The 24,191-nt window shown below is 36.1% G+C and overlaps 1 protein-coding gene across 9 annotated transcripts in view; it reads left to right on the top strand.

Annotated features, from left to right (window-relative positions):
* The window catches only part of LOC113920606 (sodium channel protein type 1 subunit alpha), a 143,980-nt gene that overhangs the window by 76,259 nt on the left and 43,530 nt on the right, over window positions 1-24,191 (top strand). For 5 of the 9 annotated variants that reach the window (XM_035726815.1, XM_035726817.1, XM_035726816.1 and 2 more), the window contains 14 exons: window positions 1,128-1,246; window positions 3,359-3,448; window positions 4,999-5,127; window positions 7,035-7,126; window positions 8,022-8,291; window positions 11,907-11,970; window positions 12,470-12,611; window positions 13,269-13,475; window positions 15,732-16,016; window positions 16,962-17,342; window positions 18,582-18,714; window positions 19,516-19,754; window positions 21,308-21,481; window positions 22,471-22,827. In XM_035726815.1, the coding sequence (XP_035582708.1) occupies window positions 1,128-1,246; window positions 3,359-3,448; window positions 4,999-5,127; window positions 7,035-7,126; window positions 8,022-8,291; window positions 11,907-11,970; window positions 12,470-12,611; window positions 13,269-13,475; window positions 15,732-16,016; window positions 16,962-17,342; window positions 18,582-18,714; window positions 19,516-19,754; window positions 21,308-21,481; window positions 22,471-22,827 (2,682 nt within the window). The remainder of the gene's footprint in view (window positions 1-1,127; window positions 1,247-3,358; window positions 3,449-4,998; window positions 5,128-7,034; window positions 7,127-8,021; window positions 8,292-11,906; window positions 11,971-12,469; window positions 12,612-13,268; window positions 13,476-15,731; window positions 16,017-16,961; window positions 17,343-18,581; window positions 18,715-19,515; window positions 19,755-21,307; window positions 21,482-22,470; window positions 22,828-24,191) is intronic. The other 4 variants (XM_035726819.1, XM_035726818.1, XM_035726820.1 and 1 more) reach the window with 4 other exon arrangements.

The raw sequence follows: 24,191 nt of genomic DNA, 5'->3' as shown, positions 1-24,191 counted from the left end.
TTCAAGCTCGATGCTATTTCTCAGCCTTTTTCCTCCACTACCAATTTTGAACTTTTTCTTTGGTATTGAAGTGACTTCGTGCAGTAAATATTATCCTGAGGAGTTGTGATAATGAAATTTTTATTGAACTAATTAGATTCAAAAGATGCTAGGGTACTTCACTCTAATAAGCCATCCAATACATTCTTTTAAAAAGTCAATACTAAACTATACATTTAGAATTCAGTTAAGATGGTAAATTTTATGTTACATGATTATTGGTAAATGCCTTAAGAAACACAGAGTCAGAATCGTTCATTATATGTTATTTATGTTACTGTATGTTGCCACTTTATTTTTTTGTCTGAACACTGCTAATTGCTTTTAAATATATCTAATTTTTGGAATGTGATTCCATTCGCATTCATGGATCCTAGGTTCTTTGGGGGCTTTGAGCTTTTCCTCTGTGCTAAAAAAGCACTGTATGAGATGAGCAGTCAATTGGGATTAGAATTCAATGTGTCAGCTAACTCAGAAATCCCAATACAGAATTTAGCACTCCTGGTCAACAGATACTCTCCAGGGAGCTTGGCTTTCAAAAATCAATTATTGGATCGTGTCCCTCTAACTCAAGATCGGGTTTGATGGTGACTGTTTTTATTTCCTATTACCCATGGAGTGATGATATTTATTTTAAAGAATAAGGGGTTAAAAAATAATTTCAAAAAAATGTATTAGTCCTATTGAATGATTTTGCATTCTACAGGACTAATTTTCAAGATATTTGAATTGGGAAGGCTGAATCACTACAAAAGGAATGTAGTATCTTATGAGTCTTAGGATGAAATGAAATATGCACCCAATTTAAGATTCTCACTTAACTCAGGTGTTTAAAATATTAAGACAATAAATAAATTCTCTTGGCTAAATACCTTATGTATGATAAAATTGCAGGTAAGTATCAGGTACAAGGTAAGTGACACCCTTGGATGTCCTCTCTAGTTAGAGATCCAGTGACAGCTTGTCTGCATGGTACACATTAGAAGTCACAACATTGGAATAGTTCATTATGACAAATAACAGAAGTAGGCAATAGAGTTTAAATGGTTTATACTTTTATACTTCTATGTTGTGTTCCTATCTTACAGACTTTTATAGTATTGAATAAAGGGAAGGCCATCTTCCGGTTCAGTGCCACCTCTGCCCTGTACATTTTAACTCCCTTCAATCCTCTTAGGAAAATAGCTATTAAGATTTTGGTACATTCATATCCTTTTCAAGTGATCAATGTTAACTATTTGTGTGTAAAAATCTATAAGTGCTTTGTAGCTAGATATAAAATTGGCTTGGGAAATGTCCATATTCTATGGCTTTTATCACTCATTTTGTATCTTCTTTTGTCATATAAGCCTTATTCTTACAGTTTATTAGTCACATAGATATCTCTGAAACTTACAAAGTCTTTAATATTCTATACATATATCTTTCAAATATATATGATACATCACTCTGTAACCTTTTATATAGATATATAGATATATAGATATATCTTCCTAAAAAATACTTGTATGTATTGAGTCTTACAAATGTAGTGTAAGGTGGCTATATTTATCCTTACCATCATTGTACAAAGTTTGTGATGATCTAGAATTTGCAGTGAATAATGATATAATAACAGAGAAATCTATTTCCAGAGCCAAGTTTAGACATATCTATTATATAAAGCATTTTAGTGTACCTTAGAATAAACCTTTAAGTATATTTTCTGTGGGAGAATGTCAGGGGTCTTTGGCCAATACTTAGTTAATTCTTGAACTTTCCTAATGAAATCCATGAGGAAATACTGCAATATTGGCTGAATTTCAAATTCAAGTCATTGAATTATGGCTCTGTCATGGAAAACTGATTGCTTAGTAAAGACTCTGGAAGTTAATGAAAGAAGCTGAGATTATATTTCCAAATGGTCTTTAGGGATTTGACTGAGATTTCCACTGGTGTTAAAAACAGACTCCAACTAAATTAATCTATTCATATTCATTGGCAAAAAAAAACAACTTTATTTCTGATTATATCTCCTTTGACGACTTTGGTGATAATAAATATAAAAATACTGTTGTAATTTTCATAAACACATACTACCTGATTTTTTTTAAAAAAAGATTCTAAATCTGAAAAGGCCATTCTATTTTTAACCTGATAGCAAGTGATTCCTTGGTGGTATAAATATAATGTTATTAATATTAAAAGATTCAAAACATAAAAATTATATGTTCAAGGTTTTTACATTCGTGGAGGTTACCTTATCCTAGTTTGTACTCCTAGTGCCATCATGTGGTCATTTGGTGAAAACTTCCTTTTCAGTTATGGAAAATTTTTGTTTTGGCAGTAAACTGTAGTGGAAAGAATATTTGATATGAAGGCAGGAAACTTGTGTTCTACTCCTCAGCCAAGTTATCTAATTTCTCTAGAGCTTAGGTCTTATTTCTCTGATTTCTGAAATATAGTGATTACACTAGGTTTTTTTCAAGGTCCCTTTCAGCTCCATAATTCTGTTACGTTTAGTCATTCGTTTGAGCTAACGCTTGGATCGTATCTACTAACATTTAGGCCTGTGCCGACTACCCTACACATTTTAACTCATGTAATCTTCACCTCAAACTGACAAGGTCTATACTTGATTAGCTACACTGTGGGAAAGTCAGTGGAGACATAAGATTCCGTGGCAAGTGACTTGCCCAAGATCACATTTATGTTGAATTTTAATTACATTCATATCACTTTAAGTCCTGGCCTTCTGGAATTTTCACTTTTATTCACATTCAGTATGGCTGCACTTGAACAAATCAGTCAAAATGGAGCAATCCCACGCTCAGCACCATGCTGTACTTTGACTACATATTTCTTAGTGTATCAAACTTATTCTATAGCATGTATTTAAGAAATTACAATATTGCATATATGTGCCTTCCTTCCCAAATTACTATTTTAGTCACCTGAATTAGTTCAAATTCAAATTAGTTCAAATCAGTTTTCCCTGCTCAAAATCTGTGCCACTCCAGATTGCACAGTTTTCCCACTAAAGTTCTCTGGGAAGTAAAGATATTGATTCAATAATAGTATCAAAAGCAACGTTTTATACTCAGATCAAGCTTTCTCATACATTATCTCACTTCATCTCTACAACTGCTTTCTGAGGGTGATATTATTGCCACATTTTAGAGATGACAAAACTGAAATTTAAAGAAATTAGATAATTGCCCAAAAACGTGTGAGTCACTGCATCCTGACTAAACTCCAGTTTGAGCTTCCAATGTTAGTTTTATATAATATAGTACATGGATTTGGATTTTCTTTTGTGTGTTCCTTAACAATTACCTACATTATTCAGCATGCTAATTATGTGCACTATTTTGACAAACTGTGTGTTTATGACAATGAGTAACCCTCCTGACTGGACAAAGAATGTAGAGTAAGTTCAACTGATATTTAAACCACCTACTATGTGAGCGCGCGTGTAGAGAGAACTATATAGATATACAGACGTATAGGATTTTGAAACTATGCCTCAATGTACTTTCCAAACAAAACGGAAGAGTATTTTTATTAAAGCCATTTCTAAGCCCACATACAAAGCAGGAAGACAAATGACATTGGCCCTCGGGCCTGCTGCCATTAGATCTAATATCTGTCGTCCGCCTATATTTGATGGTGATCAGAATCCCCTCACCCTTGGACACTCACCGTTTTTCCTTTAGGATCTATAGCAGCCAAAGCAAATGTGATGAAAGCGATGGCAGAAATGAACCAATATGGTAGATCTGGATTCCAGTTAAATTCCAGATGAAGTCAGTGAGTTCAGAGTTTATCGGGGGCTATTACACAGGCCATAGGAAGACCGTGTTAAGCCTCTTCGAGTTTTCATTGCCATCGAGCACATCCACTTCATGTCAGGCCTCTGTCAGTTTTAAGCGTTGTCATCAAAAAATTCACTGAAAAAAAAATCCCCAAATTTGGGATTTTACAACTGGAAAATTCAATAAACTGAGGGCTACACTAACTGAAGTAAAAGTAATGGTAGTGTTTTTGAAAACTGGAAGCATTACTAACTGCACTGACGGCGTTGCTCTGGGTCACCTCTGAGGGCAGAGAGGCTGGATTTGTGTTACGGGCTGCTGGGGAGGCTCACCCTGCCCAGTTTGTAACTACTATTGCCCTATGGTTGCTGACCCTGAAAACAACAACCACGAGGGCATTCCCAAGAGCCCCTTCCCTTCCTGGACACTTCCAAGTTGGAGCCAATCAGAAACAGAGATCCTACAGGAAATCATAAAATTTACATACAAAGAATACCTAAAGTATTGAAGTTAACATGTGAGGTCCATCCATCTTCAGTCCCCCTGGTTTCTGTGACTTTGATCTCTAACTTCTGACTAGAAGGTCAAAACTTTGGAAACATCTAAATTTCTGAATTAGCCCAACATTTTATTCTAGGTTAAATTTTCACCTCTTACGACCCTAGAATTATCCCATTTTGAGGTTAACAAAATCCTTTTTCCAAGTTAGTTAACTGTCTTATTTGTAGAAAGACAAAACCACAATACTTGCTAACTTGTCGGTGTTCTCGCATTCATAAAACATGATTGAAATTAGCTTTTTACTTTCTAAGGGAAAATCATTTTATGCTTCTGCAATATTATTATCCATCATGTGAACGTACTGGGTAATTTTCAGGAGGTTCTATTCATTTATGTCAATACCAAGACATCTCAGACAGTAGCTACATAGACTTTATACAGCATGTATTTCCTACTCTGCCTTTATGACACTTTAAAAACAACTCTTCATATCTTAGGGAGTGAATTTAAATTTAGGGGTATGTTTTATGTCCATGAAAATAACATCAACCTGCTTAGATTCCTTTTTTAATATTCTCTATTCCAATGGCAGAGTGATAAGAAATTGATATGCTATAAAAGAAAACTATTGCTTTATCAGTTCTTTTTGGATACTTACCTCCAGGTACACCTTCACAGGAATATATACTTTTGAGTCACTTATAAAAATTATTGCAAGGGGCTTCTGTTTAGAAGACTTTACTTTCCTTCGGGACCCGTGGAACTGGCTCGACTTCACTGTCATTACATTTGCGTAAGTGCCTTTTTGAAATTGTAAGACAGAATATGGTTTGGCTTTCTATGCGTGCTTATGTTTTTAAAAAGTAAGCTTGCTTTAACTGAAAAATACCTTGGTGTGATTTATACATTTAAGCTCCTGATTTGGTTTAGCACAACAGAGGTCAAAGTGGCATTTCATTTTGGCATATAACCTCTGCAGAGGGTTGAAGTTACAGTTTCCACGTGTAACAAACATGTCAGCAAACCTCAAAGCTGCCACTTGTTCAACACACACACAACCGCCTCCCACATGCACACAATATGAAAGCACAGGTGTATTCATAATCCATCAGTGAAAATGACTTTAAAAAATTATAGCCACAAACAACAGCTGGCTGCACAAATTTTCATTGACCTTATCTATATTATGTATTCTCTCTGTCTTCTTTTTTTTTTAAGATTTTATTTATTTTTTTTTGAGAGAGAGAGAGAGAGCGCGCGCAAGCAGAGGGAGGGGGAGGGACAAGTAGACTCCACGCTGAACACAGAGCCTGACTCATGGTTCCATCTCACAACCCCTGGGCTCGTGACCTGAGTGGAAATCAAGAGTTGGATGCTTCACCAACTGAGCCACCCAGACACCCCTCTTTCTGTCTTCTTTTATTAGTTTGGTAGAATAATGGAAAATAAGCATCTATGAGCATCAAAACCTTCTGACAGATAAAACTAATGGGAAAAAATAAGGTACTTAATATATTATGTATCTAATATAGTAAATTATTATTTCATCAGCAAAGTGATTTTTAAGACTTACGGGCAGACACATTCTCTGTCTCTTCCTATTCCTCACCTGATCCCATTTCTTTCTTCCTCTTTTCTTTCCCTCTGCAATTTTTTTTTTTGTATCATTCTTTACCCTCAACATAAACCTTCTTATCTTCATCTCCCATCCAGATACACTCAGTGTAATATGCACAATTTTTCTATCCATCCCCTTTTTTTTTCTAGTGGTAAACTCCCCCAAGGAAGAAGAGACTCAGAAAAGTAATTGAAGGCCATTCAGGAGTAGGTGAAATTAGTGTGGAGGAAGGTGGTCCACCTGCCCTCACCGTTCCTTCAGGAGCTGATTTTCTTGGTCTTTGTAGGCACAATGGGGTAGACAGGAGGAGAAGTAGGGCTGACATACTCAGGGCTCCAAATGCTGCCTGTCTCATCTTAATTCCATAACTAGTTAGGATAAGCCAATTCTTCCCCATTCCTTCTGGCCACAGTTCAAAAGAAAGCATATTGGGACAATTGTTTTGTGAGACTAAAGTAACAGTAATAGGAGGGACACCATTGAGCCCTCAAAAAATCTTGTTCTTACCTTGCCCAACTTTCACTTAGGAATTGCACTGGAAAAACCTTTACATGTACAGATAGTCTGTAAGGCAATCTGCTTTTTCCTGCCTAAATTTCTCTTGGATGATTCCATGCCTTTTTTGTTTTCTAACTGAAACCCTCAACCTCTAGCCAAGAATTATTTTCTATTTACTCAATTCTCCTTAGTTACACATGATGTTGATTATATTGCTTGCCAAAATAGCAACAGGATTATATACTTTATGAAGTTTACACCTACAAAGAGCCTTAAATTACGTAGGTTAAGAAAACAAAATTATCATTTAGAATCACCAAGAAAGTCTTTATAAAAGGCCCAAGTGAATAACATAAATCCTGCTTAACTCTTGAATAATTCTGAGTTAATTCTACAGGTATGTAACAGAATTTGTAAGCCTAGGCAATTTTTCAGCTCTTTGAACTTTCAGAGTCTTGAGAGCTTTGAAAACTATTTCTGTAATTCCAGGTAAGGAGTGACTGGTGTGAAGCACAAGGCTCCTTGTACCTACATCTCTTTCTTTGTATCCTGTTATTGTGTTGTGTGTGAACTCCCTATTACAGATACGTGACAGAGTTTGTGGACCTGGGCAATGTCTCAGCACTAAGAACATTCAGAGTTCTCCGAGCACTGAAAACAATTTCAGTCATTCCAGGTGAGAGCTAGGTTAAAAAATGGGGCTGACCCATCATGATTTTCAGTGACAGTTTCTTTGCTTGGCAGCATTACAGAAAATCAGGAATCATAATAAAGTAATCAAAATCATAATCAAAATCGAGTGCTTTACAGGAAATAATTCTTATTATTTGGACATAAGTTTTTATGTTTTTCCACTTTTTATCACCGTAGGAGTTTAGTAGTGTTTTTCATGAGATACTGAAATATACAGTCTGTGTGTGATTTGTATTTAGAGATGCCATGTTTTGTTTTCTTTTTCTCCATGTCAGTTGTACCAGTAATTTGGTCCCTATTGAATGTACCAATTTGTAATTTTTGTTCATTGTAGGTATTGATGATGATGTATGTACAATGTAAATCCTAATATTGCTTTAAAAGAAAGGAAATAAGATAATGAAGAATAGCGTGAGTCTGCATAAAGGATTTATTATCTTGAAGTGTAGTTACACCCCAAAGCACCTCCAGAATTATAGCAAAACTTTTCCTACTTATAAATAGGCATTTAAAAATATGTATTGAGGTAATTTGCTATAAAACTGATAACTGACCCTAAGGAAAGTATGGGTGAATTTCATTAGCAAAAAGGAGAAATAGAAGAGCCTTTTCTTAATATAGGCTTCATGAAGACCATGAACCTCCCATTATTTTCTCTCAACATAATGGGATATGATCTTCATTTCATTGTTTGGATCATTACGTTTCTAGAGCTTATCCCCTTAGCACTTTAGCCTACCGTGAAGTGTTGCTTCTCCACTAGCATTACAATTATTTTCAGACTTACGCATGGAATCTATGTTTTCAAGAAAATTGTGTGAGGCTTCTGTTATTCCTGACCTTCTAAGTCTTCATAGTCATAGCCTTCTTTCTTTAAGGCCTGAAGACCATTGTGGGGGCTCTGATCCAGTCAGTGAAGAAGCTCTCCGATGTCATGATCCTGACTGTGTTCTGTCTGAGCGTGTTTGCGCTGATTGGGCTGCAGCTGTTCATGGGCAACCTGCGGAATAAGTGTGTACAATGGCCTCCCACCAATGCTTCCCTGGAGGAACACAGTATAGAGAGGAATGTAACTATGAATTACAATGGCACGCTTGTCAATGAAACCTACTTTGAGTTTGACTGGAAATCATATATTCAAGATACAAGTAAGAATTTTTGTTATGTGAATTTATTTTTTCATTGTTGATTTGCCTTCCACCAAGGCATGGAAAATTTTCTCAAAATCATTGCATAATTGGTTGTGATCTCTTAATCACCATATCAATGGTTTGCATATACACTTAATTATTTTACTGATAACTGTTCTAATTTTGACTCCTAAATGCCATTTTCTGTCGTTCCATTATATGGGAGGCTGAAAAATTCAGCCGCAAAGAAAGTAAGTAAAATTTTCTCTTTTATGTAGTTTTAGTATTTGCCAGTGGCAATGTTTCAAAAGCAGACAGAACATAATTCATGGGGAAAGGGACTGTCTTTTTTAAAGAAAAGTATTAAATATATAAAACTTAGTCTTTAGATGGGCTTGTATCTTTGTTATTTTAAGGTGATGAGTAATACTTAGGAAAAAAAATCAAAGAAAAATCCTTAGTGACTGGTTGTGTGGAACAAGTACGATTAGTCATAAAAAATTACTGGTAGTTGGATAATTCTTAAAGTCATGATATAATAAGAAACCTAATCAGTGTCTTTTTATAGTTGGAGATCTAGAAAATCTCTTGGATGATACAGATTAACTCTTTCATGACATTAGTGATAGGCCAACAAATAATTTACAAATAGTTACAAATCTCTAGATTAAGAAAAATACATGTCAAAGCAATACATAATATGTCCCGTATTCACTTCATATGATGCCAATAAGTCTACTGCTGTCACCAACTCCCTGAAATCTGCTATTTTTTTTCTCTTCATCTAAAATCAAGGAACTGACTATGAGGATGTCACTTAGAGTTTGTTCTCTCTAGTGAAAATGTGCTGGACTCTATTTCTCTTAGAGTCAAAGTAAAAGAAATCCTAAATATCTGAGGCATTTTCAGCTCTATAAATTTGTATTCATCATTTTGCCTAACAATACTCCATCTGTTGAAAAGATTATTTTAAATCAAATGCAAATATAAATAAAATGGTTTGTCTTTGAAAGTAATAAAAAATTAAATTTATTAAAATTAAAGATAGGGATGCCTGGGCAGCTCAGTCCGTTAGGTGGCTGCCTTCGGCTTGGGTCATGGTCCCAGGGTCCTGGGATCGAGCCCCATGTCCAGCTCTCTGCTCAGCAGAGAGCCTGCTTCTCCCTCTCCCTCTGCCCTTCTTGTGCTCTCTCTGCCTCTCTCTCTCAAATAAATAAATAAAATCTTAAAAAAAAGTTAAAGATAAACTTTATGCCTGAAAGTTGTATTTTCTTCAGATTAAGTTTCTAGATCATTGACTTTAATGGATAAAACTTCATTTATAAATACCTGATATCAAAAATTCATCCAGAAACTATCATATTCCTTTCACTTCATTTCATTTTATTTTTTTTAAAGATTTTATTTATTTATTTGAGAGAGAGAGAATGAGAGATAGAGAGCACGAGAAGGAAGAGAGCCAGAGGGAGAAGCAGACACCCCGCCGAGCAGGGAGCCCGATGCGGGACTCGATCCCGGGACTCCAGGATCATGACCTGAGCCGAAGGCAGTCGCTTAACCAACTGAACCACCCAGGCGCCCCACTTCATTTCATTTTAATTGAAAAGTTAACAAATACTATCTAAATTTTCTTGTCTATGTTCAAAGAAGTAAAGACATTAGCAATGGAAATATTTCCCATTATGTGTTTTTGTGTCCTCTATAGAACTATGCATAGAATAAATTTCAAATAAATTTCTCTGAAAATTTAACACCTAGAAAATACTTCTTTTTATAAAATCCAAAAATTTTTCTTCTTAAAACTTGATTATAGGGATACCTGGGTGGCTCAGTCTGTTAAGCATCTGCCTTTGGCTCAGGTCATGGTCCCAAGGTCCTGAGATTGAGCCCCACATCGGGCTCCCTGCTCAGCGAGAAGCCTGCTTCTCCTTCTGCCTGCCACTCCCCCTGGTTGTGCACTCTCTCTCTCTCTCCCCGATCCCAACAAATAAATAAATAAAATCTTTAAAAAAACAAAACAAAAAACTTGATTATTTAAATGGCATGATCTCATCCATTTTTATAGCTGTGTAGTATTTCGTGTGTGTGTGTGTGTGTGTGTGTGTGTGTCTGTGTGTGTGTACACCACATCTTCCTTATCCATTCTTCTATTGATGGACATTTAGGTTGCTTCCATATCTTGGCTATTGCAAATAATGCTGCAATAAACATAGGGGTGCATGTATTTTTTCAAATTAGTGTTTTCATTTTCTTTAGGTAAATACTCAATAGTGGAATTAGAGGGTATTATTTCACTAGGCAGTGAAACAAGTCAGATTGGAGGAAGACAAATACCATCTGATTTCACTCATAAGTGAAATCTAAAAAAATATGATAACGAATGAATAAGTAAACAAAAAACAGATTCAGACCTGTGAATACAGAGCATAAACTGATGGTTGCTAGAGGGGTAGGAGTGGGAGGTTGGCCAAGGTGGGTGAAAGGGAGTGGGAGACACAGGCTTCCAGTTACAGAGTGAGTAAGTCACAGGAATCAAAGGCATAGCATTAAGAATATGTCAATGATATTGTAATAACAGTGTGTCAGGACAGAATGTAGTTTTACTTGTGAACGTAGCATAATGTATAAACTTGTGGAATCACTATGTTGTACACCTGAAACTAATGTAACATTGTCAACTTAAATTTTTAAAATGGTGATTTAATTCGATACGTTTCTCTTTTTGTCATCATTTTACTTATTTATTCAATAAACTTTATTGAAAGGCTGCTGGGCCCCAACAATAGTAATATAGAAGTAACTAATGATCAGACTTTCTTTCAAGGAGTAACAATATTTGTAAACAAATAATTACAATATAGGACAATGAGTACAATAATAATGGAAGTAGCTACCTATTCTGGTAACACAGTGAGAAAAGTTCTTAATTTTGCCATTCTTTAATGGGTGGGAAGTAGAGAATATCAAGGAACAATTCACCAAAGAAGTGTCATTTCAACTTGATATTAAAACAATCTAAGGAATTTGTCAGAGAAAGAAAGCTTTGAGACAATATTCACCTCTAGTACTTATTTTAGCCTTACTATTTAATATTTTTCATTTCATTTCTTTTAGTAGTTGACATGATTTATGCATCTTTTGCTATAAACTGCCTATGATATATTCTGGAAGTTGGTAGGTTGTAAGTTATAATTAACCTTTAAACATTTATAAATAGTGTTTAAATATACAGAAGAAAGAAAAAAATACAATCCCTTTATTTTCAAATGTGTGGCCCTTTGGAAGAACAAAGGAATTGCTGTCATGCTTATCTATTTTTACAGCATGAATTTTTTATTTTTCACAAGGTTGGTGGAAAAAACACTGATATCTTTTAAATCTTTCTGCTAGCACCTGTGATTATCACTAATTTTATATTCACAAAGAACAAATGCTTTCTACTATTAAGTATCCAATCCCTTTAATATAATACCTAGTATTTAGAGGGATAAGTGGCAAATACCTGTGTCTCTGAATGAATTATATAATGTATTTTAAAATTACTCTATGAATCCTAAAAGTGAGGCCTGATCTCGCTTTCATTTTGCAGTGTAATGCAAATGCTCATCATTTGACTTTCTTTTTTCTAACCAGGATATCATTATTTTCTGGAGGGTGTTTTGGATGCACTACTATGTGGAAATAGCTCTGATGCAGGGTAAGCCAATAATTTGTGTGTGTGTATACTTTATTAATACTTATTTGCTATAATTAAGGTTACTTCTAAGGTGAGGGATTATTTACAGAGTAGGCAAGTTTTTATGTTTCATAAGACAAGGAATAATACTTTTGCTTTAATGCTGTGTTCCTTAGGCTAGTATATGTGCGCTAGAAGACAACTCTAGAAGCTTCATTGTAGGGAAAATGAGCTAGGGTATGCTAAAATGCTAATTATCAACAGAAAATAGGTTTTTGTAAAATATTATTTAAAATGCTAGGCAATATTTTAATGATGACATCAAGAGGCTAGTCAAACTATGTTATGTCAAAAGCTGGGAAATGTATGTTACTTACTTAGCATGCTTCTATCCCTTGAGATAACTTCTATCCCTTTAAATAACCAATTTTCCTGGGTAGACAAGGTTATAAGTATAGCATGCTATCAGAATAAAAAGTCAGCAGACTTCTTGTAATACTTTCTTTTGTCCCTTTTATAGTCAATGTCCAGAAGGATATGTGTGTGTGAAAGCCGGTAGAAATCCTAATTATGGCTATACAAGCTTTGATACCTTCAGTTGGGCTTTTTTATCTCTGTTTCGACTGATGACTCAGGACTTCTGGGAAAATCTGTATCAACTGGTGAGAATCTGAAGACATACATACCGCATTTACGTAGACGTGTATAAGAAAACCATCTTCGTTATGAAATCCAGATCACAGCACAATATGGTAGAAGGAACAGAACTTGAAATTAGGAGATTTGAGTTCCTTTATCCTATTGATTATAACACACAGTAAGCATAATGATGACAGGGCTAGCGATTCTCTCTCATTTCCCTTTGGCCCAAAACCTATTTCCCACCCTTTTCCAGACACAGGTCTTCTCAAATAGAAGGTCCATCTTCCCCTCCGCCCCATCTGCCCCCTCAAGTATTATTCCTCAGGTGGCAGGTGATGAAAATCAGCAAGCAGACATAGAAAGATAACTGTGATGTCTTCCTTGACTTTTACCACAGGCTCAGCTCTTTGATGGAATCTCGATGGTATTTTATTTGATTCCGTTTTATTCTTGGTGAGTCCAAGAATTCCCTCCTAGAGATCAAAATGTGAATGCATGAGTTAGGGGAAAAGGAAGCAGAAGAGGATAAAGAAGCAGTCGAGGAGGTAGAAGGGGGTGTGACCCTCATAATTATTATTTATGTCGGAGTCCCACATGACACACAAGTAAGTTGAAAATTGAAGCCACTAGTTAGTGAAATGATATTGAAAAATAATTTTAATTGTTCTTATTGTCAGACGTTACGTGCTGCTGGAAAAACATACATGATCTTTTTTGTGCTGGTCATTTTCTTGGGCTCATTCTATCTGATAAATTTGATCCTGGCTGTGGTGGCCATGGCCTATGAGGAACAGAATCAGGCCACCTTGGAAGAGGCAGAACAGAAAGAGGCTGAATTTCAGCAGATGCTTGAACAGCTTAAAAAGCAACAGGAGACAGCTCAGGTAAATTCACCAAATCAAATATGTCCTGTCTCGTGGTACTATTCTTTTTTATTGTTTTGGTTGTTACAAAACTACCAGAGAGAAAGTGAGAGACAGATAATTGTTTGACTCTACTTAACAGAAGCTGGTAGTATGGTGGATTAGAAATGATTTCTACATATTGATCATCTATAGATCATTTAGTTTAATTTTTCTAAGATGTCTACAATATTGACCACAGTGGAACTCTCTCATGCCTTTTTTTTTTAACATTTCTTGGTATAATTCTTTTTTTTTAATTTTTTTTAAATTTTATTATGTTATGTTAGTCACCATACATTACCTCATTAGTTTTTGATGTAGTGTTCCATGATTCATTGTTTGCCTATGACACCCAGCGCCCCATTCAGTACTTGCCCTATTTAATACCCATCACCAGGCTAACCCATCCCCCCACCCCCCTCCTCTCTAGAACCCTCAGGTTGTTTCTCAGAGTCCATAGTCTCTCATGGTTCGTCTCCCCCTCCGATTTCCCCACCTTCGTTTTTCCCTTCCTGCTATCTTCTTCTTTCTTTGAACATATAATGTATTATTTGTTTCAGGGGTACAGGTCTATGATTCAACAGTCCTGCACAATTCACAGCGCTCACCATAGCACATACCCTCCCCAATGTCTGTCACCCAGCCACCCCATCCCTCCCACCCCCCACCACTCCAGCAACCCTCAGTTCGTTTCCTGAGATTAAGAATTCCTCATATCAGTGAGATCCTATGATACATGTCTTTCTCTGATTGATTTATCTCGCTCAGCATAATACCCTCCAGTTCCATCCCATGTCGTTGCAAACGGCAAGATCTCATTCCTTTTGCTGGCTGCATAGTATTCCATTGTATATATATACCACATCTTCTTTATCCATTCATCTGTCGATGGACATCTTGGCTCTTTCCAGAGTTTGGCTACTGTGGACATTGCTGCTATAAACATTGGGGTGCACGTACCCCTTCGGATCCCCACATTTGCATCTCATGCCTTTTTAATGTTTTAAGATTTTTATAACTAAAGGGGAAATTTGATTTTGGAGACTTCTCACCTGAAAAACTTACTGAATGGGTACACTGGCATTAGGAGAAAATCCTAAGAGCCATCTTTTCTTAGAAAAAAAGTTTTGGTTATCATCTAAAAAAATGTTCATCTGGCTCCTAAAAGATAGTCTGTTCTTTTCTTTAACCAAAAATATATTGACTTTTAATATGGTTGCTTGCTTGCCTTTCTTATACAGTAAATAAAGAAGTGATGAAGTACTAAAATGTTCTGTGACAAAGCAGTATTCAACAGGCATGTGAAAGTCACCAATTTTGTGGAGACAAGGTCACCTACGGATTGTTTGTTCTTATAGTGAGGTGTCGCTGCTCATCATACAATAAAATGCCTGTCCTGTCATTTCCATCTCCCCTCATGCTTTCTTTGCATACAGCCTCGGTGTCTTTCCTTCAGAATAAAGTTGTTTGGGGAATATTAATTTATTGGCAAAAGTCCCTGTATTGAGGGTACTCTGAGAACAATGGTAATAATCAGAAAGTGCCAACTGAGTACCAGTACAAGCTATGATCAAAAGCATTGTTTTCATTCCATGCCCACGTGTCCAGCAAGAACCAGTGCTGAGCTAAAGAAGCTGGAGATGGTATTTGGAGAAAGGAATGTCTTGTCTTGCTTAGTAGAAACTGTTGACTGCCCTTTCTCCAGTCTTCTGGATTATGGAGGGGCAAGGAAGGGATTTTATCGCCTATACATTTGATTGATAATATTTTGGCAGCCCAGTTTCAATAACTGGGCAGAGGACCTCAGCTTGTTATTGCATTCCTCCTACCTTGGGATATGACCTCAATTAAGTCATTAGCTTTTCTTCCATGCTGCAGTTTCTTTTTCAGAGAAAAGACAGTGCTAATTAAATACCAATTTTCAGAGTGAATCAAATCCCAAAAAGTAATATAAGTTTATGTTCTTGTTGATGCCTGATTGATCCTTTTGAATATGTGGCCTTTGCAGTGTGATATAAACACAATAAACGTTAACACAGATAAAGCCACGTTAACCCTGAAAGCCTTCATTAGATAGGAAGTTGCGGGGGGGAGTCCCATTTATACTGCAGAGCTTCTTCTTTGGGCGATCAGCTTGAGTCAGCTAAATGTATTTTTTAAATATCATGCAAATACTTGAGCTTAAAAAGATAGTCTTCGCTAATGCCATACTAAAACCATTTCTCCTTCATGTAGCAGGCAGCGGCGGTCACTGCCTCAGAGCATTCCAGAGAACCTAGTGCCGCTGGGGGGCTCTCTGACAGCTCATCCGAAGCCTCCAAGTTGAGTTCGAAGAGTGCAAAGGAAAGAAGAAATCGGAGAAAGAAAAGAAAACAGAAAGAGCAGTCTGGTGGGGAAGAGAAAGATGAGGATGAATTCCATAAATCTGAATCTGAAGACAGCATCAGGAGGAAAGGGTTTCGCTTCTCCATAGAAGGGAATCGATTGACATATGAAAAGAGGTACTCCTCCCCACACCAGGTACGGCACCACAGAGTTAAAGGATGCATGGATGAAAATCAGAATGCTGAAGAGAGGGGGAGAATTAAATCAGACTTACGAATTGTCATCTACTGAATTGACTGCTATGTTTATTACATTTAAACCTATCCTTTCTTCACGTAGCTATGAGAAAATTTTACTCCACATATATGTAAGTCTGTGGCTTTCTGTAGTTGGGATCACACTGGGTTGAAAGTCAGAAGACCTGGATTCTCATCCTGATACTATCTGCTGATACCTTTTGAAACTAACGCTGTTTATTCTTTCTGCTCCTCAGCCTCTTTAATGAAAACAAAAACCAACAAAAAATGTGGATACAGGGCTGGCTGATCAATAACTTCTTTTGGTTATTTTATGTTGGTTTTTTTCCCCTAACTTTCTTATAAACCATATGTGCTTCTGAAAATATCAGGTGTGGTGTACATTCCCAAAAAGCACATTACTCTGAATTTCAGAAGTCTGTGGCTTACAGATGAAACAGGGATCATAATGAATGTAAAGTAATTTTAGAAAGATGGCCTAAAACTGTGAAAAGTGTTGGAATTCCTTGAAAGGGAAGAGCAGTAAGAACAAATGTGTCCTTGTGAAGGTCATGCTGCCAGGGTTTATTGAATGTTGATGGTGTCCATAGTATGTGCTAAGGATGGTTCCTTTTGAACTTGAAAAATGGTGATTTGGGGTTTTGATTTTTCGGTATCTTTAAGTTGTGATCTATCTCCCCATTCATAATCTCAAGGACTAGAAATCTTCTCTTACAAAACCAATTTAATTTGAGCACATAAAGTGAGAATGTTAATCAAAACGAGTGAATCACATTCTCTTATGAATACTGAAATGTCCTTCAACTTAATCTTGCAAAATTAAAAGCACATTTCAAGCGGCTATATTAATATGATTGTACTTTTTTTGGTTCCAAACTTTTAGTCTTTGTTGAGCATCCGTGGCTCCCTATTTTCTCCAAGGCGAAATAGCAGAACAAGCCTTTTCAGCTTTAGAGGGCGAGCAAAGGATGTGGGATCGGAGAATGACTTTGCTGATGATGAGCACAGCACCTTTGAGGATAACGAGAGCCGGAGAGACTCCTTGTTTGTGCCCCGACGACATGGAGAGCGACGCAACAGTAACCTGAGTCAGACCAGTAGGTCTTCCCGGATGCTGGCAGTGTTTCCAGCGAATGGGAAGATGCACAGCACCGTGGATTGCAATGGTGTGGTTTCCTTGGTTGGTGGACCTTCAGTTCCTACATCGCCTGTTGGACAGCTTCTGCCAGAGGTGATAATAGATAAGCCAGCTACTGATGACAATGTAAGGAAGTTTTAAATAGTTCAGGCATGGCTGGCCCATTATTGCTGCACCAGCCAGTGTTTCTACAGAATGGAACACTTTGAGAATGATTCCTGGTTGGTCAAGCTGTGAATGCACCTGCATCTTGTAATACATTTAATAGACTAACCAACTAAAACTTGAGGCCTCAACACTCTCTTGCATAACACCGAATGCATTTACTTATTAAACACGCTAAGAATAAATTAGACACAATAATAAATTACTGCCTCCAGTTGGTGGATTTGTTATATACCCATACTGAGCTTAGATAGCAAGACATCCTCTAAAGCTTTGGTATAAAAGTAAATGAATGTTTCCTCTGTTTAAGTATAAAGGGTGTATAATAAATCTTTCCAACAGATTCTTCACTATAGCTCTGACTTATTTTAGAAGATTTTCAAGAACACTGTGCCTACATAGATAGCTTCACTGTTATCTTAAAATTTCTAGTATTCACCTTTGTCTTCCTAAAAAAAAAAATGCTGATATAAGTCTTCTCAAATTGAATCTAAATAACAAGACATAAATAAATCGTTAATACAGACAGATAAAAGAATTGTCTGTACAAACATATGTTACGTGTTTGTGAATGTATACGAGGATGAGGAATTTCTGAACACATGCTGACTCTTGGAAGTATATCAGCATGATGAGGCATGACTAAGTCAGAATTAGATGACTTATTGCTTTGGTACCCTGGATGAAACTGTTGTCCATGCAGCATGTGTGTGTTTTTCACATACAGTTTGTGTTGTCAATGACCATCTATGTCTTGTGTACAGAAAATGAGGTGGCGGCTACATGTGTTGTAATCATTTGTATTTCTTGAAAAATAAATGGCTACCTTCTCAAAATAAAATGCCTGACCATTTATATGACTTTTCAGGTTGTTAGTTTTATACTATTAGTTCAGAAATGGGGCGAACTGTTAAATATGTCTCTCAAGCGATTTATTAACTATATCAAAATTACACCATGTCTCGTAAAATTACAAAAGTAGAGGGTTAAAAAACTCAGCTTTTTGCTGTATGACTAAATGGTTGACAGTTTGGATATTCCAGGTTAATGATACAATAAGTCAGCAATCTCTGCCATCACCAGTTAAATATGAAAAGTGCATGGTGCATGTGTTTCATGAAATTCACTGTGTCACATTTGGTTCTTTGCTTAGCATATTGCTCAAGTTAATCATTTAATACACTAGCATTTTCTTTATAGGGAACAACCACTGAAACAGAGATGAGGAAGAGAAGGTCAAGTTCTTTCCACATTTCCATGGACTTTCTAGAAGATCCTTCCCAAAGGCAAAGAGCAATGAGTATAGCCAGCATTTTAACAAATACAGTAGAAGGTTCGTTACACATTCCATTTTCATTCAGTTATTTTCACTAAACTTATATTGTCTCACTTGAAACAAATATCTCTCTTTGTAAGTTGGAAACAATACATTCTAAAGAGAATATAGTAGATCTTATTTAAGAGTTATTCCTTGTTATACCTACTCATATATTCTAGGAGCTTTAAAAAAGTTACTTAAGCACAATGATAGTGAAAATCTAAAGCACGTTTTCCTGTGTGTGGCAATTCCTTGAAAATGCAGAATAAAGCAGCTCTGTTAGAGCTGCTAATCTCAGTCATTGTGACCCTCTCTTCTGTTCCATTTAGCTTAGGACTTCAACATCATCCTAAATACTATCAAGATTGGAGGGGAGGAGTGGATCGTTTCACAGAAGAAAACAAATTTAAAAGATGATTCTTGGCTCCTATAGATTCCTACCCTCTCTCTCACAGGTTTAGGTTGACAGTTTAGCCAGATATTATCAGAGGATTACACACAGTATCTACATTTCTGCAACTCATGTTCCTATTGAAACTTCATTTAAAAGACCATTCACTTCAGGCCGGGTGCTGAGCCATATTATCAATGCGTACGAGAAAAATACTATTCTTTGCTACCTCTGCTCTATGTGTATGTCTGATGAAATATCTTCAAGTGTCTAAAGAATAAATTCTATAGTTTTTTTAAGTACAAAAGAGGTTGACTCTGTAGCAAATAAAAGTGTGTTGATTACTGAAAAACAAGTCTAGTGGATCTGAAATAAATGTGTGTACAAAATATATCTTTTGGTTCTTTTTTTTATTTTTAATTTAGAACTTGAAGAATCCAGACAGAAATGCCCACCCTGTTGGTATAAATTTTCCAACATATTCTTAATCTGGGACTGTTCACCATATTGGTTAAAAGTGAAACATATTGTCAACCTGGTTGTGATGGACCCATTTGTTGACCTGGCCATCACCATCTGTATTGTCTTAAATACTCTTTTCATGGCCATGGAGCACTATCCAATGACAGAACATTTCAATAATGTGCTTGCAGTAGGAAACTTGGTAAGCATATTGGAAGGTAAATGTGTTCAATCATTGAATTTTCTGTTTGAGAAACTGTTTCCATTTAATAATAGCTTAAAGCAGTCTTTCTTCCACCTTTCCTACCTCCTGGCTTCCAAAAGATGAAAATTATATCTAACTAGCTACACCCTACTTTTTGCTAACCATAATAGCGCTTAATGTCAAAGCAAAAACTGAGGAAGAGAGCAATAGGCATAGGCCTACAGTACTACTTGAAAAGTCAATATTGATATTTATAATTTTTTCAAGATACAGAAGCAATTAAGGACATGCTTTTTGAAATGATACTATCGCAGTTTCCCTAGCTGTAGAAGGCTTAAAAAAAAAAAAAAAAAGGTAGATCTTTTTATTTTGCTTAGTCATCATCATTATAAGCAAAAATTTAACAACTCAAAAAGGTATTCAGCTTTTCCACTTCCAAGATCTAAATAGGACATGTATTGTTTTATCTATCTATCCTATATCAAAACCATCAAATATTAAAAACCTTCAGTACATTTTGTGTATTGTTTGATTAGTAAGGCCATTTTTGGTAAAGGTTGTCACCTAAATCCTTCTCTTCTGTGCTTAAAAAACATGAATTATTAAAGTGTTTGTCAGTTGACTCAAGTTAGGAATACTAGCTTTTATTTGAAAGAAAGCTAGCTTGAAATAGCTTGAAATACTAGCTTTTACCTGAAAGAAAGAGGACTTTAAATTAATGTATGTATTTTTTATATTATTTGTTTTGAGATGTAAGATTTTTGATGGTAAAAAACAAAACATGTAGGAGCACCTGGGTGGCTCAGTCGTTAAGCGCCTGCCTTCGGCTCAGGTCATGAGGGTCCTGGGATCGAGCCCCGCATCGGGCTCCCTGCTCCGCGGGAAGCCTGCTTCTCCCTCTCCCACTCCCCCTGCTTGTGTTCCCTCTCTCGCTGTGTCTCTCTCTGTCAAATAAATAAGTAAAATCTTAAACAAAACAAAACATGTAAAGCATCCTGCATTGTAGTATTTACACTTTTAAAGCACTGGTATTTATACTATGGAAGTAAATTTATTTTTTCACATGCTTAACAAATTGATAATAGTAACGCACATATTATAGTAATAGATATACGCGTATAATAACGATTGGATTTGAGGAAAATGGGAATATGCCTATAGATAAATGAAAATGTTCATGGGCAAGATATCATGAGTATCTGTGCTGTATAAGGTCTGGAGGGACAGGCAGTTTGATGTGATGGAAGTTAAAAACAGATTTGGACCCAAATCCTAGTTTTGCCATTTTCTAGTTGTGTGATACCAGGCAAGTCACTGGTAAAGTAATGTTTGTATTACCTGCATTAGCCACTTCATAAACTTCTGTGGCAATAAAATGAAATAAAGTAAATGAGACCTTTCTTGTAAACTATAAATTACTACACAAATATATCTAGTAATAGAATCATTATGAGTAAATTAGTATAAATATTTTGTTCTATGAGCAAATACTAAGTCATTCTACTTTATCATTATCTGATGGAATTAAAGTAACTTTGTTTTGATCGTAGGTTTTCACTGGAATCTTTACAGCAGAAATGTTTCTGAAAATTATTGCCATGGATCCTTACTATTATTTCCAAGAAGGCTGGAATATCTTTGATGGTTTTATTGTGACACTTAGCCTGGTAGAACTTGGCCTCGCCAATGTGGAAGGATTATCAGTTCTCCGTTCATTCCGACTGGTAAAAAAACAAAACGAAACAGCAACAAAACCAAAACCTGTCCAAGAGCCAGGGTTCTTACGTAGTACTCTCATAGGTTTTACTATGCAACTACTAATATTTTTAATTTTTGTATAACATTTGCATTGTCAAAACTATCCCTAAATGGAAAAAAGAAATTATCCCCACTCATTTAGAAAAATCTTTATTTAAAAAAAAAGCATAGTGAGGTAAAGTTAAATATATAACTCAGTTGCCGTTGTGACTAACTATTATTTCTAGAGATGACTACAGTTAATATTTCTGGATTGAAGAAAATATTTTTAATGAAAATATGTCACATTTTAATAGTAACTTGAAAATATAAACAGCCCTTTGTATGGTGGATGGTAATCAGATGCAATGTGGGCATGCAGAAAATTCCTAATTTGACCTCTGGAAAATATGCTCCTTCCCTAAATAAGAAGAGAAAAATCTGTAGGATTACTTACTATGCCCTTTGATTTATATATATGTCCTTGCAAATCAGGGAAATAATTATAGGTGTGAGAAATCTCCAAATTTTTAAATGCAGGCATCTAGCTATGTCAGTACCCCAAAGGAGTATTAATGAATAATAAACAATTTCCTCTGCTTATAGCAAGGCTCAATATGGTGTCGTTTTGCATGCTATTGATAAGTGAGTATCTTTTCAACAGAGATTATAGTGATTCAGATGTTAATATTAGTGTCAGGCCTGGTATGCCTTAGACCCACTTTCACCAAGCAAATTAAAGACTGTTGGACCCCAAGTAATCTTGAAAAAATTCACTCTTAGGGAAAATGATCTACATGATTAAAATATGGTTGGACAAGATTCTTCCTAGGGGGTCCAAAAATTAGCCATGAGCCTGAGAGAGTTCAAGGGAAGGGCAGATGTTGTAAGAGATTCAGTATTAATCATTTCTTGGTAAACCTCAATATATGTAAAGATCATAATAATATATATTAATTTTCTTTTTATTTTCCAGCTTCGAGTTTTCAAGTTGGCAAAATCTTGGCCAACATTAAATATGCTAATCAAGATCATCGGCAATTCAGTGGGGGCTCTGGGTAACCTCACCTTAGTGTTGGCCATCATTGTCTTCATTTTTGCCGTGGTCGGTATGCAGCTCTTTGGTAAAAGCTACAAAGATTGTGTCTGCAAGATCTCCACCAGCTGTGAGCTCCCACGCTGGCACATGCATGACTTCTTCCACTCCTTCCTGATTGTGTTCCGCGTGCTGTGTGGAGAGTGGATAGAGACCATGTGGGACTGTATGGAGGTCGCTGGTCAAGCCATGTGCCTTACTGTCTTCATGATGGTCATGGTCATTGGAAACCTGGTGGTATGTACCCATTTAAGATATCTATTTCAGAAATAGATTAAGAGCATAATAGAATGGTGACCATTTTGTCCAAAACAAAAACTATGATTTATAATTTATAAAGTCTCTAGGCTTGGATATGCATATAGTCTCACTTTGACAACACAGCAATATAGCTGTGACCCTATAGTTTTTGTTTTTGTTTTTTAAAGATTTTATTTTATTTATTTGACAGAGAGAGACACAGCGAGAGAGGGAACACAAGCAGGGGGAGTGGGAGAGGGAGAAGCAGGCTTCCCGTGGAGCAGGGAGCCCGATGCGGGGCTCCATCCCAGGACCCTGCGATCATGACCTGAGCCGAAGGCAGGCGCTTAACGACTGAGCCACCCAGGCGCCCCGGCCCTACAATTTTTATATTCAAATTAACTTTGTCAGTCATTTCATCACATTTAGTATATGCATTTTAACAGAGTATCCTACTGAAGACAGGCCTTGAGGGATATGCTGAGAACATTTTACAAATTCAGAGAAAAGGGAGGGAGACGTCCGAAAAAATTTTTAAAGAAAGCTTAATCTTACTTGCCAGTATAGGACTAAACAGTGGTGTCTTTAAGTGTTCATAATGATTTTACCATTTCCTTGCCTCTTCATGGCATATAACATTCAATCACTCTATGTCATATGACAGATGCTTTAGCCAACCTAAGTTAATCAATTTTCTAGTGGTTCTCAGTCAAAATAAGGGTGGGCTAATGAGACCTGAGATTACCCAAATGGAGTAACTGGTCAATTCTTCTCTTAAGTTGGAAACATGAATTACTCTTTATAGTATAGAAAAATTTAATATATTCCAAAAGATACATATATTAAGTGTCAGTTTTATGGAAATATTAGAGATTATTTATAAACAGTTCTCCTAATTAATCAATAGTGGAGTATGAGAAAGATAATAGGTTAAGAAAATAAGTGCCAATGCCTATGTTAAGATACTGATTCTTATTCTGGACTATAATGATTATTTTTTAAAATTTATATCTAACTCAGTATCTCTGTTTATCAAAAAAGGAACTATAGAATGTATTTAAGTGCGTAATTGCAAACACCAGTGATTTTTAAGGTTAGAACTTTTGTATGGTACATATTTCAATCTGTTTTCTTACAATCATACAATTTTAAACATAGCTAAACCTTAGGTTAACTCATTCAAATTCTTCATTCTCTAAGTGGGAGAATGTGAGACCAACAGAAATCATGTCTTTGCCCAAGGACGTGGAGTGAGGTAGCTATTGAGCCAGATCACAAATTCAGATTACCCAACTTCTAATCACTGTGCTATGGTGTTTCTTTCTTACCTGTTAAAACTTAACAGTTTCCTCTACACTTAG

This window comes from Zalophus californianus, chromosome 3 (assembly GCF_009762305.2).
Source record: "Zalophus californianus isolate mZalCal1 chromosome 3, mZalCal1.pri.v2, whole genome shotgun sequence".
Lineage (NCBI taxonomy): Eukaryota > Metazoa > Chordata > Mammalia > Carnivora > Otariidae > Zalophus > Zalophus californianus.
The sequence above is the reverse complement of the archived record's forward strand: the minus strand, read 5'-3'. Positions and strand labels throughout refer to the sequence as shown.